Source organism: Chelonoidis abingdonii, chromosome 9 (genome assembly GCF_003597395.2).
Source record: "Chelonoidis abingdonii isolate Lonesome George chromosome 9, CheloAbing_2.0, whole genome shotgun sequence".
Classification (NCBI taxonomy): Eukaryota; Metazoa; Chordata; order Testudines; family Testudinidae; genus Chelonoidis; species Chelonoidis abingdonii.
The window spans coordinates 35,435,823-35,452,517 of record NC_133777.1 but is presented as its reverse complement, the minus strand read 5'-3'; the positions used below and the strand labels follow the sequence as shown (position 1 = coordinate 35,452,517).

Here is a 16,695-nt window from a genome sequence, read left to right as displayed (position 1 = left end):
CCTTCAATACCTGTACTCTAGTCATGACTACTATTCCACCATGTTTCTGTTATCCCTATAATATCTGGTTTCACTTCCTGCATCAGTAACTCTAGTTCCTCCCTTTTGTTACCTAGACTCCTTGCATTGGTGTACAAACATCTTAATTCTTGCTGTTTGGCTTCACTCGCATTCTTTACTTGATTAGGTCCAGACATTCTACCACCAGTATCACTGATTAGAATTGTATCTACAGTATCCTTTCTCCGTATGTCCATTCTCCTACCCACGACAGTATCCTTTCTTGCTTTGTTTTCTTCCCTCTCAATGTTAAAATCCGGCATGGAGATTACATGGACATCTCCCAACCATCTCTCCCCAATTCCTAGTTTAAAGCTCTTTTAATCAGTTGTGCCAGCCTCCATCCTAGAAGTCTATTTCCCTCACTACTCAGGTGAAGTCCATCCTGAGAGAACAGTCCTCTGTCCATGAATGCTTCTCAGTGGCCAGACATCCCAAGGCCCTCCTTATAGCACCATTGCCTCAATCATCTGATTGCCGTAATCTTGTCACACCTTTGTTGCCCTTCTATAGGAACAGGCAGAATCCCACTGAAGATCACCTGAGCCTCCAATTTCCGTAAGTGTCTTCCCCAGCCTGGCATAGTCTCCCTTGATACGTTCCAGTGAGAATCTAGCCGTATCATTCATCCCCACATGAAGGACAATCAGCGGATTCTTTTCCACTCCCGTTAGGATCCTCTTCAGCCTCAGGTCCACATCCCATATCTTAGCACATAGCAGACAGCACACCCTTCTGTTCTCCGGATCAGCTCTGGTTACAGGCCTGTCTATTCTTCTCAGGAGTCCCCAGTCACATATACCTGCTTTTTCCTGGTGAAGGTGTGATTCTCTGGTCTATCCCTTGTTCCCTCTGGCTGCAAGTCCTCTTCATTCCTATTCACCCTTGCAATCCTCTGTAACCCATCCCATATCCTCCTGAGGCTCATGTTTGGTGTCATCTTCATTCACTCTTCCCCTCGCCTTTTTAGGGTTAGCTGCTCTTCTCTTCTTCCTTGCCCTCTCACCTTCAGCAACCACCTGCTGTGCCCCTTCTTCATTTTCCACCTTCACAAATCTGTTCCTGAGCTCTATTGCCCCTTCACTAGCCCATCTTTTCCTCTGCCTGGTTCGCTTAGTCACACGCTTCCACCGTCCACTTTCCTCACCCAGCAGTCTCCCCTCAGAGTTCTTTGGTCCTGCTTCCATCTGCTAGTCTGAGCTTTTCCCTTCTGCCTCATCATGTCTTTGCTCCATCATCCGCTCGAACCTTCTAAACTTGACCAGAGTTTCCACCTGCATCTCCAGTCCTCAGATCTTTTCTTCCATCAGGCAGCACTTCATGCAGACAAAACTCTTTTCAGATACCCTCTCCAGGATCACATACATGCCACAGCTTCCACATCCAGTCATCTTCATTGTGTCTTCCACTGCTTGGGTCACTACAACTGCTGCCTCTGTATCTGTCATAGGCTTCCCACCTAAATCCTGTAAATCTGGGAAACACAAACCAACCCAAAACACCACCACCCACAGCAAAACAAACCCCCAACAAGCACCAAGACGCTGCTAGAACACTGCACACTCCCTTCAGTAGCCTGTGTGTTCCTCTGCCTGCCTTAGTTTTCCCCCAAACTCCCCTTGTAAACTTCCACTCAAACTCCCCTGTTTACAGTTCTGTTTGCTGGCTCCTGTGTCACTGCAGCTTTCTATGCCGCTGCCTGACTGGCTGGCTACCTTTATAGGACCCCTAGTCAGAAAAGCCCCACTTCCTAAAAAGGGCTCAGCTTCTCTCCCAGCACACTCCCCTACCAGCCTCCACACATACAAATACAACTACAAATAGCTACAAATACCTTCTCCTCCAACAGAAGTCCCACTCAAACTCCCCTGTTTACAGCTCTGTTTGCTGGCTCCTGTGCCTGCATCCTGCTCTTGAGTTGCAACATTTGCATCATGATGTTGCGTCAATATGTGCTTGTTCCATCTTTTTGTGACTCAGCATTGTCACATATTGATGAATACCGTGATAAGGCTGCACAACATCATCCCTTCTCTGTCCCTTCCCTATGGTTTCTGGGAAAGAGGGGCAGATCTTTCTTTTTGTCTTATAATGCCTCTGCTGCAGGAGTCCTCATTTTACTATCTTCAGCTTCTGGATGGTAAGGGACTCCCAGTCCAACTTATGAGGAATTCCATCAACCAACTTATTTTCTCTTCTTCATCCATTTATTGGGAGGAACTCACAGCTGCTCTGTTATTGGTCCCTTTGCTCAGTGCTCCTCAACTAGTAACATATTGGGCAAAACTAGTTGCACTCCTGTGATCATCTTTCTGCATGTGTTGCAGACACAGCAAGCAAAGTGTCTATCATGCACTTACCACACAAGAGCTTAAAGCAGAGGTCTCAAACTCAGTTTACCTCAGGGTCAGTGCCAGTCCTCAAATCCTCCCAGTGGGTCAATGTCACTCATGCTGCCCAGAACTTGCGCCCCAAAACTCTGCCCCCCCAAAAAACTCCACCCCTCCCCCATCTGCCTAAGGCTCTGGAATGAAATTTGGGTGGGGGAAGAGGTCTGGGGTAGGGGGTTTGGGAGCAGAAGGGGTGAAAGGTTGGACTCTGGGAGGGAGTTTGGGTAGGGGAGGGGGTCTGGGGTGCAGACTCTGGGATGGAGTTTGGGGGCTGGGGGAGGTGGGGACAGGGCACAGGCTCTGGGAGGGAGTTTGGGGGTGGGAAGGGTGTGTGGGAAGGGGGCGCAGGCTCTGGGAGGGGGTCAGGGGTGCAGCGCTCAGCTGGGGCTCCAAGGCAGGGCGGGGGGGCCTCCGTGTGCCACCGCCACCACAGTACTCCATTGGTCTCAGGGATGATCAAGGTGGGGAAGGTGCACGGAGGCACCCTGCCCCTGGTCCGCAGGAGGTGGCCGGCAGCCACTGGAGTGAGCAGGCAGATGCCATTCAGCTCTGCTGCACTGCCAGGGCCCCTGAGGGGGGAGCACATGGGGGCAGCAGGTGGGGCCAAGGGAGTGACCCAGCCCCAAAACTGCAGAGCTCCACGGTCCACACTGGGGAGGCTTGTGGGCCGCAGATGGCCTGCAGGCCAGGTGTTTGAGACCTGTGGCTTAAAGTATCTCATTGCTATTGTCTAGTCAAACTTTCAAGGGTGGGCCCAGTTTCAGCTGTTCAATGTTCTGGGGAAAAAGAGGGTGATGGTTGGAATACAAGTCTCCCCTTCTAATATTTGATCCAGTGGTAGGATTAATATGAGGCATAAACTCTCAACCTTTTTATGCATTGTTATTCTGAAGTCTGTTCCCATGTGGAGATGTTTCAGCTGGAAGATCACCTGCCCTCTAGTGCTCTCTGCAGTCTGCTTTCTTAGCAAATGTGAAATGACAATGGCTTTGGCTCAGTTCCTATGTGCACAGATGGACTCAAGAAGTGTTCTGTCTGCCCAGTGTCAATGGCAGATGGACACTCTCATGTTCAAAGTGCATTGGACCGCAGCACCTGTCCTGGATGGGCATGCTGTATGAGTTTCTCATTTTCTCCTCTTCAATCATGCAGATAAATCATTCACTCCCACTTGGATGTTGCAATATCCATTATTTCCTTCTGGCCCCTTACCTAAGTAGCCTGTGATGTCTCAGAAATACAGAGAGGTGTGCACTCAAGAGCTTACTTCCCTGAAGATTTGAACTATTCCCTTGCTGTATGTTCTTCTCAGTTTTCCCCTTCCTGTTTGTCTAAGGTATTGCTTTACTGGTATGTCCATGATTATCAGTGAGATTTCATGCCATTTACAATTTCTCCTTGCGTCAGGAACCTGGTTTCTTCACTGTGGGCTCCATGGGCACATAAAGTGCCTCTAAAGTCACTGGGAGTTCTTTCATAGACTTCAGAGGGCACGAATCAGATGCCAAGTGCCCATAAAAGAGGCGGGCCTGAGCCATCCAGAAATATCACCCTGATGACTTCAGCATATGTGGTACAAGACAGCATGATTTTGTTTTCCAATATGACAGCAAAATCTCTGATCCATGCTGCAGTGGGTTTCCGCTAGCTGCTGCATTTCTATCTGGCATTCATTATCCCCCACACTGGAGCTCTGTCAGGCTGGCAAGAAAGAGGGGCAGGGACAAAAGATCTGCATCTTAGGAAAGAAACAGCATGAGGTTGCCTTCCTCCACCAGCCTCTGTCTCTTGGTTCTCAGCTGGAAATGCTTTTCAGAGAGGGACTAACACTATAAAAAGAAGGGGCAAATACCCCAAGAGACCCCTCCTCTCTCTTCCTGTCCATCTCACTCTTTGCACCTGAGAAGACAAAAGAGGCCATTGGACTCTGGGGGAGGGGTCCAGACCTAAAGAGTTTAGTCAATAATGGTGCTAGAAGCATGTGGAGAGAAACTATGTTTTGAATTGAATACAGTTTTTTAAGTTAGGCACTAGAAAAGGTTTGTTTTTACAAGAAAAAGAAACATTTCTGACTTTTANGCGGGGGTCCTGACCTGGAGAGTTTGGTCAGTAATACTGTGGAATCATGTGGTGAGAAACTTTGTTTTAAATCTAATGTCGTTTGTCAGGCACTAGAATGAGTTTTAGCTTTATTTTTCTTGTAGCCATTTCTGACCCCAGTACCTCATAGCTGTACTCACTTAAAAATCTCTCTCTTTGTAGTTAATAAACTTGTTTTGTTGTTTTATCTAATCTAGTGTGTTTAAGCTAAAGTGTCTGGATAACTCCATTTAGGGTGGCAAGTTGTGTGTATATTATTCTCTTAAAGAAATAATGGACTTAATATTTTTGGACTGTCCAGGAGAGGGGTGGGCAGTATAAGGCATACATTTCTGGAGGAAAATGCGGGACTGGGAATGTGTTGGGGCACCCTGCTGTATAACGAAGGCTGGTGAGAGTCAGGGTGTGACTGGCAGGCTGCAGTTACACAAACACATTTGGGAGGGACCTGCATGCTGGCAGACTGTTTGTGAGCAGTCCAAATTGGAAGCTGCAACAGTAAGGCATTGCAAGGCACTCCAGGTGGCATAGCAAGGGTGACATAGCCTCCCACTGGTGTGGATTGCACTCTAGTATGTCACACCTTCCCACTAGCCCTGTCCAGTGGCGCAGCCAGGTTCTAAGAGCATGGGGAATGAACATATTAAAAAAGGTGCCACCCGCTGCGAAGCAGCGAAACAAAAAAAAGAAAAACCCAAGTCTTGCCGCCGAAGACTGAAGAACCGACCGTGCCGAATTACCCACCGCTGAATTGCCGCCAAAGACCCAGAGCGACTGAAGCACACGCCCCCCAAATCGCTGCCAACCTGGAGCTGCCTGTGGGAAACCCATGCTGGATTAGTCCTCAGCCAAGCAAGGTAGCAGGTGCCCCCCTGCGGGCACAGGGAGGAGCGTCACCTGGCTGCCACAAAGCCGGGGCAGAGAGAGTAGGAGAAGCACTGGCCACAGGAGTTGCTGCCGCAAGATGCATGCAGCGGAGCCCGAAGTGAGTGCCGCCGAAGACCCGGATGTGCTGGGAAGCGCTGAGTGAGTGCTCAGGGGAGTGGCTGCTCCCCCTGCTCCCCTCCAGCTGCGCTACTGGCCCTGTCTATGGAGACAAAAAAAATAGTATCAGAGGGGTAGCCTTGTTAGTCTGGATCTGTAAAAAGCAACAAAGAGTCCTGTGGTACCTTGAAGACTAGAAGATGTACTGAAGCATAAGCTTTCATGGGTGAATACCCACTTTGAAAGTTTGTGCTCCAATACATCTGTTAATCTTTAAGGTGCTACAGGACTCTTTGTTGCTTTTTAAAAAATAATAAGTGTGTCACTTTCTCCTTTTCTAACTGCCAGCACTGTAAGCCCAACCTGCTGTATGGAAATCAAGCTGTGCTCCTCCCCCATCATTCATTATCCCCAGGGATAATGATTCAGCACTTAGCTGACAATTGTCAGTAATGCACAAGGCATCGGTTCCAGCTCCCTCTTTCACAGCTTGACTAGCTGTGCAGTGCTGACTATAACAACAAATTGTTTTTGTCAGTAAATGAAGCAGATGTGATTCAGAGACATCTAAGGAGTAGCTCTGTGCAGTATAAAAGGCCAGTTTTGGAGTCAGCTGTCTGAATGTGTAGTGGAAAATAACCTTTCTTAGTTCCATATCTGCCCTCACCTCCTCCTACACACCTTCCCACTTTCTCTGCTCAACCCAAGCTTCCCTGCTGGCAGCTCCTGACTCTGCCTTCTTCCAAGCTGCCCCTTCTCCCAAAAGCCTCACAATGGATCTTCTGCACTAAGTCCTCTTCCCTGTCTGGAAAAGAAACAAAACCTTCTAACTCCCTATCTTCTCTGTGAAGTGTTGTGGTTATAAAGGCCAGTCCCTCACCCCATGCTGTCTATGTTCCGTATTAGTTTTGTTCATGGATTTAAACTGTAAGCTCTTTGGGGCGGACGCCTGTTTATTATCTGTCACAGATCATGCCCCAGTTAAACCATGCTGAATATTTCTGATCCTATACTAGTGATAATTGAATGCATCTCAAGTCAGACTTTAAAACAAGTCCCTTGTCAGTCATATTCTGCTAAATAAATAAATAAAACAAGGAGAAAATGTTAATTTCATTATTATAATGATTATTATTAGTTCTAGTCCAGTAGTGCCTAGAAGCCAAGGCCTGTTGTGCTAGGCACTGTTCAAGCATATATCAGAAAGACAGTTCTTTTTAGCTCTTGAACATCTATGGTTTGCTCTGAGTTTTATGAGACCACTCATTAAGAGCTCGTCCTCGCCTGTGCTTGTGCCCTGCTACCTGTCCTGAACAGGCCTGTCATTCTCCTTTGGTGCCACCCCACTGTCAAAGTCTCTATTGAGAAGAAAGGTGCACTGCAGTTAAACAAGAAAGTCATTCCAGACTGAGCTGATCTAAACCACTTTAGCTGTGTTCTCAAGGTTGGTGATGCTCCCACAGCACCTTAATGAAATGACTTCCATGTAATGTACTACATTTAATCTATTAATATCTGACACATTCAGTATTAACAACTGCAGCTAGAAGATGGGACTCTTAAAGTCATGTATTTTAGTCTATTTCTTCTTGCTGTCAGTTGGCTCTAAACCATCCAACAGCGGGGGGAAAAAAAAAAAAACCCACAAGAGGCTACACCCCAAGGCCTACAAAGCAACAACAGCCAAGACACCATGCAGGAATGCTTAGCAATGTCAGGATTTAACTACAAACGGGAGTCATCTAAGGACTTCAGTAATTTTCCGTACCAGAAAACAACCTTGCAGAAGGACTGCTCTCAACATTTAAATATTTAATTAAAAAAAATTTAAAAATTCCTTTTTGCTAAGTTACAGTTGCAACACTTTAAATATTAGCAGAGTTCTTTTTATAAAGTATCTGGCACTTCTTTCTCAGTGAGGGCCAGATTCATTGGTACAAGCCAGCTCTGGCTTGCAATGAGTGTTTTAAGGGATGTGAGGGCAAAGGAGGGCAGATGAGATGAACAGACAATCCTGTTGGCAAGGAAAACTGTGTTCATGTTGAAAATATACTGCTACTAAACTAAAAGTATGTGTGTCTGTTATGTTTATAAATTCAGCAATGTCTGTGTGACTCTAGGATGAAAAGACATTATACACATGCATCATTGGGAGATTAGGTCCATAATCCATCAGTCTTGGGTACCAAGACTAGATTCTTCTGCATAATCCACCATTGTAGGCATGTGTTTGATTTGGTTATGTATGTGATTTGGGCACCCAACTACCTTAGGCTTTCTCTTCACTGACACAAAGATGGGTTTTTTTAGACTGAGGTAACTGATGTTATAGTTATCTTGTTGTACCAAGTGGAGACAAGGCATTTGTAGTGTTTACTGTGAGGTTACTACCCGAGATCTGCCCTATGCCCCCCCTCCCATGGCTGACCTCACCTAATTTATCTCATGGGAAACACTACAAGTGCTTTGTCTCTACTGTGCTTTTACAGCAGGATAACTACACACCTTATTGTCAATGAAGACATAACCTCAAGCTCTTCTGAAAATACCAGTCTATTTGTGTAGCAGTCTTCCTCTGACAGATTTCTCCACCATCTTCACTATTTGATCATCTCTAATATATGTTACTTTGGGTAACCTGTTTACTCAGCTCTCAAGAGTTATCATTACCTCATGAGAGCCTTCTGTGAAAATCACTCAGGTTGCTCTTCTCCCTGCAAAAGGGTTGTCAGAAGCACAATCTGTTATCTAATTTCTGATAAGGCTTCTAAGGAGATCCTGCTCTTAGGTGGTGGTATCTTAAGATTCAGAAAGGGATCGCTGGCTCATTGTGAGGTATATGCTATTTCTAAAGTAACTCCTATAGTATTTTTTGTGCCTCTGAGGCAGTTTTTCCCCAAAGGCTTTAGCTTTAGAAAAATCACCATTCCTCTATCAGTGCACGTGAGGAGTGTTGTGAACGTACAGTGTAATAGCTTTCCAGTAACTAACATTGCTTGTCTCCTTATGTTGTAGCATATAGCCAAAGAGCTCCAGGACCTGCTTCAGTGGCTAATGGGAGTGCCAGCTGGTTTAAAAATGAACCGGGCTTTGGACCAGGTATTGGGCCGGTTCTTCCTTTACCACATTCACCTGTGGATTAGTAAGTGCAGTTGTTTAACCTTTCATTTTTCCTTCTCACTGCTCCCTCCCTAGTGTCTAAGATTTTCCTAGTGATGTATGATGAATCAAAATTTTCATTGCAAGGACATACTGGTCTGTGAATCTTTCTGGTCTGGGAACATGAGCCAAATTTGGATTCATGGAATCAACACAGGGAAATGATGCAAATAAGTACAGTGCTCACCTAGTTATTTTGCAGAAAGTAAGAGACATAGTGGCGCTAATTTATTTCGCACTAGTGATTGTCGGTGCCCAGGCGAAGGTCCAGGTTCCCCTGTAGACTTTTTTATCTGCCCTACAAAGGGTAGTGCAACAGCATGGAAAGTTTGAGGGTTGAAGTACAGGACCTGTTCAATTTACAGCACTTCTAACTGTCTCATGTTTGCAGTCTTCACCCCACTTTGAAACAGAATCTCACTGGTCATAAGGATATTTTTTTTATGTTGGAAAATAGCCATGTTGGACAGAGAATCCTGTGACTGTCTCCTTCTGTTAATGAATGAAGCAGAGCTCTGGTTTTCCAAGGTTTCACCCTACCTTGATGATGATCAGAGAAGCTTCATGCCACTAAAAATGTTGCACAGACCATTTTCACAACAACTCCTTTGCTGTGGTTTCTATTGGAGTTGCAGGTTTTGGTGAAAATGTATCAGTAATTGATTAGTATGTTCCTGAAAAATGTACCCAGAGGATTAAATGAATAACAAGATGACCTTGTCTGGACAGGGTGAGCAGGTGTTCGTGTGTCTCACTAAAACTGCCACACCTGGGCTGAGAGGATCAGGAAGGAAATAAGTGGTATTTGCCAGTCGTTGTAGATATACGATGACAGTCTAACAGAATTTGCTGTTTTTACTTTCATATGATCTTGATTCTGATCTCTGCAACAACATTCTGGGAGGGGTGGGGGAGAGAGAAGCTGAGGCCATCAAGTGTTTCATCTGAGGCTCTGGAAAGCAAATAAATACCCTTTGTACAGTGTTACTTTTCCGACTTCCACCAGGCTATATCCACCTGATGTCTCCATTCATTGAGATGATCCTTTGGTATGTTGGCCTGTCAGCCTGTCTGGGCCTGACTGTAGCACTTTCCATCCTCTCTGACATCATTGCACTCCTGACCTTTCATATCTACTGCTTCTATGTCTATGGAGCCAGGTGGGTATATTTGACCTGTTTGTTTCTCAAGTATATCTGGCCCAAACATCATATTGGGCCTAGCATTGAGATATACAAGCATCCTAAGTGTCTTAGATATAAGTGTCTTCTCCCTTTCGACAGTGGCAGTTAGAAAAGTAAAACTATGCTGAGGAGTGGAATGAGAGCGATCAATTTGACCAGGAGTCCTAGATTTGAGGAGATAACTTGTGTTTAAGACTATTCCAGAAGTGACCTCTCCAGGCCCTAGGGTCTCCAACCCTCCAGATTTGTCCCAGAGTTTCCAGGAATTAAAGATTAATCTTTAATTAAAGGTTATGTCATGTGATGAAACCTCCAGAAATACATTCAACCAAAACTAGCACCCCTACCTCTACCTTGCTTCAGATGATTGCGTCCATATGGATTAATCTGTCTGGATTTTCAACTGCAATATTCAGATTGCCCAATTTTGTGGTTAAATTGCTGCTGTATTACTCCCTCTGCCCCACTAGAGGGCCACGTGCATTTTACAGTCACAGGGAAATGGGTACAAACTGGGAAGGCCGAGGATATATGTGTAAATGGCTGATGCTCATTCTGCCTTTCATGTCATATTCTGTACTAGGATATGTCAGAGCTATTCTTGCAATAAGAATTCAAAACAAAATATGTTCTGCTGCTGAACTACATTAACGTGGGGACATGCTTTAAATCAGAAACTGTGATAGAGAATAGCAGCCTTATAGAGGAAACAGAAGAGCTGAGGGGGTAGATAGGGAAGCTCCTCCCTAATAAGTATAGAGACAGCATTCTCCCAGCAGGACAGTGGGGAGGTTAGAGGTCTGGTACGTTGTGTAGGACAGAAGGAATTTCAGAGGAGGCTGCCCAGGCAGAGTTCATACGTAATTCTGGAAATGGTTAAAGGTAGAGAGACGTCTAAGTTAAGAATCTTACTGTTATCATTAGAGAGCTTAGAACTAATAGCAATATTGCCTAGTAGGAAACTTATCCACAGAGCTCTTTTACTTGAAGTCTCTCCTTCTGGCTGTAGAGAGTGCATGAGGGGATCTGTTCCTCTTAGGGACAGGACAGGGTGAACGGGGGCAAAAAGGCAGAAGCTCTGTCCATGCCTAGCACTTCTGTCTTGTGGGCTTTGACGTGCCAGTCTGCACAGTTCTGTATCCTTGTTAGAAGAATAGCTACACAAGACACTTCATCATGAGGCCTGCATCAAGCTAACTCAGCTATTGAGAATGACCCCTCGTGGTGAAGGAGAACGAGGCAGTGAGCTCAAAATACCCAAATAATAAAATTACCACAAAATCCTGGAATTGAGCAACTGGGAGGAGAATTTCTGCAGCAAATGAATGCTGTTTAACTGGCAAATTCACTGGCCAAGGAAACATGGATTTCTGGGGTGGGGGGGTTCTGTTTCCAAGATAGCCACATGGTGAATAAATGACACCAAGCATACATATATAGGTAGACACAGAAGGTGTGGCAATATCAGACAGGCAGGTCATTGACACTTGACATTAGGTCATTGATTGCTTGAGAGTGGGCATGTGCAGTATTAGTCAAAGGAATGAGACAAGTGTGCACCAATCCGAGGAATTTGGTGCACAATGGTTGAGTTGTCTTGGGGACACTGTAGCCCATGGATTACTGTGCTGTTCTGAGCTTTACCAGCTCGTTAGTAGCATTATACTAGTCTCTTTAGGCTTTATGCTCCTTTCAGCTGTTTTCCTTTGTTTTATAAGATTTCCCCACTTCCACTTTCACAATAGTGGTTTAGTGTTTTAATTGACTATATATTTTAATTGTGCTCACAAAACTATACTAAAAGAACAGTAGGTTTGCAAAGTCAAGCGCTCCAAAGTTAGGAAATGCCAGAATTAAGGTGGTCTGTGGAACCCTTGTGCATATGCATTAGGATAAACTCTTTACATAGGAAATATTATTCATTATTATAATCATTATCTCTTACATAGTGCTTTTCATCAGCAGATATAAGTAGATTGCAATCTGTAATGTATTTATCCTCACAATATCCATGTGAAGTAAGTAACTAGAATTATCTCCATTGTACAGATGGGAACAGAGGCACAGGAAAGCTAAGGGTCTTGCCCAAGGTCACCCAGGAAGTCTGTGGCAGTGCAGGAAATTGAACCCAGGTCTCCCAAATCCTAGGCAACTGCGCTAACCGCTATTTTTCCCTCTCATTCAGTGCGCAGGCTGGACACTGCTCACTGAATGAGCAGCTATTCAATATTTTGTTTTATCTCTTTTTGGTCAATGTGTTTTGTCTCCTTGAATTTGTGTGACTTCATTAGGTTCACATCCTGCCCCTGCTGAACTGAGAGTGTGTGTGTGTAGCAATGGCAGTTACTTTGTGGTATAGCTGGGGATCTCTTGGTTCTAATTTGTGGTGCTTCTCCCCTTTGCACAGGCTCTACTGCCTGAAGATCTATGGCTTGTCATCTCTCTGGCGCCTGTTTCGTGGGAAGAAGTGGAATGTCCTGAGACAGCGGGTGGATTCCTGCTCCTATGACTTGGATCAGGTAGTGGCATAGCATCAAGGAGGTGCTGTGCTACACTCTGGCCACAAAGTCCTGCAGCATGACCTGACCTTGCCTCATTTCATATTGGGGTGCAGACTACCAACTGCTCCATTATATCCAAATTGAATACAGCTCTTGGCAAGTTGTCTGCATGGCTCCTCTCTGCTGTACCCCAGATTCATCATTCCTCCCCAGATTCAAGGGAACTGATCCTGTGAGGTACTGAGCAGTCGTAGCAATGTCAGTGAGAGTTGCAGGTGCTCTCTACCTCTCAGGGTAAGGGTAGAGGAGAGGATCTGTGGGAGCAAGACAATTTAAATAATTATAGTGGTGCCCAGCAGTGTTGTCATAGTAACATGCTTCTTAGTGTTTCTATTAAAAGACCCTATTTAATTCACATTGGGTTGGAGCTTGGCCCACACATTTTCACCAGCATGTAGAAAACATTTTTCTAGAATAGTGTAAATCTGCCTTTTAAACTCTAAAATGTCATGGAAACAACATGAAAGTTGGTCAGAGCCAGGCTTCTCTGGCCTGATTTAAAAAGAATAATTTAAATGGTGCTGAGTAAAAAATCTTCTTGGCACGTTATTTTATATTTTCACTTACCTTGAGAATTGCAGGTACACTGAGAGAATGCCTAGCTTCATTGCAGCTTCCGACTTTGCGTTTGTAATCTCTGCTGAAGTGGTATTTGGTAACTTCCGGGACCAGTGCATCTCAGTGAATTGCAACAGATAATCTTAAGCCTCTTACACAATACTAGAGGAGCTATTTTTCCTCTTTTCCCCATTGACAGGAACGTAAGAATGTCAGTGTCAGGCTGTGTGTGCTACTGCAGGGTTCTATCCCATTGTATATTGATGATAATGGGTTTGGCGCTAAAAGCCTCATCCTGCTGACACTGAAGCCAGTGGGAGTTTTGTCATTGGCTTCTGTGGGAACAGGCTTTCAAAGCACAGACGTGAAAAGACTTTCTGAGATGCTAATACTTGATGATTTTGCTAAGTAAAGGTGGGGGATGAGAGAGGAGCCTTTATTTGAAAAAAAAAAAAAAAAAATCTGTAAACTAGAAGTTGGCCAGGAGTGAGTTATAGTGTATTTCTGGTTATGTGCTTAAATCCATGATGCTGATCTGCCTCTGGGGAAGGACCCTCTGGGTACTATACTGAAGAAATGATGATGCATTATTATCCTGTATCCTCTCTGTTATGGAAAATGGAATCTAAAGCTAAAGAGTCAGGTTGGAGCTATGTTGATTTATGCCAGGCATTTATTGAAGGCGGGACCACTGGAAGTATTCAGAGTAATAAAGTATTATTCACCAACTAGATGGGCTCAGAAGCAGTGGCATGGGGAGATAGATATTGAGAATCTTTCACCTGCCCACAGTCTAACCACTTAATGATGTCTAAATTTCTTGTGCCAGTACTCTACTAACAACAGTTTATTGTGTCTTTTTCCCCCAGTTATTCATTGGCACTTTGTTATTTACAATCCTGCTATTTCTTCTGCCCACAACTGCACTGTATTACTTGGTGTTTACCCTGGTAAGATTCAACCTTTAGAGATGGTCACATCTCATCTATGTATGTGAGTGAAGTGTAAAAAAGGTCCCTAGTCATTTTCCCCCATCCCCATATAAATATATTCTTATGACTGTCCCAGGAAGGGTTCTTGCCCGCAAACAATGTGGACCAAGCAGATGGAATTCAGGATACACATTTGTGTTTCTCTGAAGGGAATTCCCAGAAAATTAAAGTCATCAGGACAAACTGCCCCACTGTCTTTCCCTGGAGCCATGTTTAATCTTTCCCTCCCATTTCCTGGGGTGGCTGCACCTCTGGTTTGACCCAGAACTTTTCCATCCGGAAATTAACCTTTCCCATTAAAATCTACTTGGCAAGACTTCTGGGGACGGAATCGGACTCTTTGTCCAATCTGACCAGTCCGATCTGAGACATGGATGCACGTTTTTCCACTAAAGGCTGGAACCTTCACATAATTTTAGCCCCTCTTTTGAAAGGGAGAAGGGTAAAAATAGTACAGGACTCAAATGAGTTTGACAGAAAAAGTATGACAAAAGGAGGTGCTCAAATCAGCCCTGGCAAGGGGCTGTGTGAGGATACTAAGCAGAGAACTCGTTTCTAACTGGTGTGCTCCTGCTTAAATGCTCTGTAAAGGGATTCTTCAGTCACAAGCAAGCTATTTCTAGAGACAAGGGTTTGCACCTATTTGCCAGCAGCTGCTAGACAGAGCGATGGATGCTACTGGAAACAGAAGCATGAACTCCCCACATCAGCCTTTGATATGCTGGCCAATTATCTGAAAGTAGAGTATACCACATGCTTTTGCCACTGGCACCAAGGTTACTGTTATAGACCTAAGACAAGATTCTTAAGGAGCCTGACTCTGACAGGGTGGATGCTTAGCACTTTCTGAAAATCTGACCCATTGAAGATGCCTTATGGTGAGCATCCCCAACTTGAAGCCTCCACCAATTCACTAGTCCCTTCTGATATTGTTAGTCCAACTGTTTACCTCAGTCCTGCCTGTTTACTTAACTAACTGTTTCTTTTTAGCTCCGTCTGCTGGTGGTGTTTGTGCAGGGCCTGATCCATCTGCTCGTGGACCTCATTGACTCTCTGCCCCTTTATTCAGTCATCCTTCGGCTCTGCAGATCCTACAGACTTGCAGGTTGGTCCTACACCACTGTACTGGCAAAAGCACAGGCTTCTGCTATCACAGTGGTATTGTGAGTGGGCTTGATCTAATGCACAAGTAGCTTATTGCACTGAAAGAGGCAGGGTGCCTGAAAAGTACTCAGGTTCCTAACACAAAATCCATGCACTTGTCAATACTATTAACCAGTTATCCTGCGAAGCCTGATGATAAAGTTAGTGGAAACTAATGTGACACTAAAGCTGAGTCATAGGCAACATTATAAAGAACATTGAAACAAAAGGTACCATTCTACTATACACCTTTTTAATCAGTTCGGCTTATTTATAGCAGAATAGGCCAGCTGGGTCAGGGACTGGTCCAAACCTCAAATCCTCTGATATTCAGGTAAGTTGTTAACTTGTGCTTTTCTCTTTAATTTTCACCCATCCCTATGTGGCTGGGAACCACGGTATAGATATACTTCAAGAGAATCTGTTCTTCAGAAAAGTTAGATCCTCAGGTTGCATTGACTTCTGTGGAGTTACACTGATTTGCATTAGCTAAGGATCTGACCTGTGGTTTCTAGCTTAATTTAAGAGCCCAAGAAATCTGGGTAACTTTCAGATAAGCATTCCCTTTCTGAGGTTAACCTGTTGCCATTTCAAAGTTACTTTCTGCCAAGCCACTGTTTGACAGCCATTTTTTGGGACCAGGCAAAAAGATAGCACTGAAATGGGGTTAGCTGAAAACAGAGAGAGCTCAACCAATTTAAATCAAGTAGGCTAAACCACAAGCCCCAAGCAAGTTTAAGAATATGAAGCACAGAGTTCTAAAAGCAACAACGTGAAGAGCTTGATCATCACGGAACCAAGGCCAGTCATGAAATGGAAAGGAAGCCCGAGTCAGCTGATAGTGGCCTTGTCTATTGGAGAGATGCCAGGCTCAGTTTTGGGAGCGAAAGTGGCGAATGCTACCAACAATGTTGCTTTCCAGTGCCTGTTGTCAGTAGGTCTCCATGTATTGACTTGCAGGAAGTTCTTGATCTGCTAGGAGCTGTCTTTGTGAGACAGAAATGCAGCTGAAGAAAGTTGTCCAGTAAACTGCAAGTGATTAGCTAGAAGGAAATCATGTTGATATTGATAAATAATAGATAAATAACTTTTCTATGATACAATGCAGCCTTCAAGATGAAGAAAAATGAAAATATATGAGGACTTCTGTTCAGGAGGGACATCATGGGAGGTCATCTTTTAGGGTTTCCATGGTCTCTGACCACCCCCAATCCAAAACAGGAACATTTTATCTGAGAGAGGTTGGGAGAGAAAGGATCTGATCAAAATTCAAAGCAGAGATAGCTCTTCAAGAACCAGCATTCTTTCATTTCCCTCCTTCTTGGTTTCTGTCACCAATTACTGAGTCATGTCCCAGTGGTATTGCTTTTTTGGCATATGTTACTGATCAGTTGATCTTGGAAAGATCATGAAGGTTGTTTCAACACTCTGAATTTCTTACTTTACTATCATTGAGGATTTAGTGCCGTGTTTAACTGCAGCTCTGTTCAGTCCTGACATCTGGCCTCTGATTTCCTTGGCTTAGACCAGGGGTGGCCAATCTGAGCCTGAGAAGGAACCAGAA

At 44.6% G+C, this 16,695-nt stretch overlaps 1 protein-coding gene across 2 annotated transcripts in view; it reads left to right on the top strand.

Moving 5' to 3' along the window:
• Window positions 1-16,695, top strand: part of PIGQ (phosphatidylinositol glycan anchor biosynthesis class Q) — a 67,413-nt gene that overhangs the window by 39,948 nt on the left and 10,770 nt on the right. For both annotated transcript variants that reach the window (XM_032799352.2, XM_032799351.2), the window contains exons 5-9: window positions 8,550-8,676; window positions 9,700-9,853; window positions 12,285-12,396; window positions 13,866-13,946; window positions 14,979-15,093. In XM_032799352.2, coding sequence (XP_032655243.1) covers window positions 8,550-8,676; window positions 9,700-9,853; window positions 12,285-12,396; window positions 13,866-13,946; window positions 14,979-15,093 — 589 coding nt within the window. The remainder of the gene's footprint in view (window positions 1-8,549; window positions 8,677-9,699; window positions 9,854-12,284; window positions 12,397-13,865; window positions 13,947-14,978; window positions 15,094-16,695) is intronic.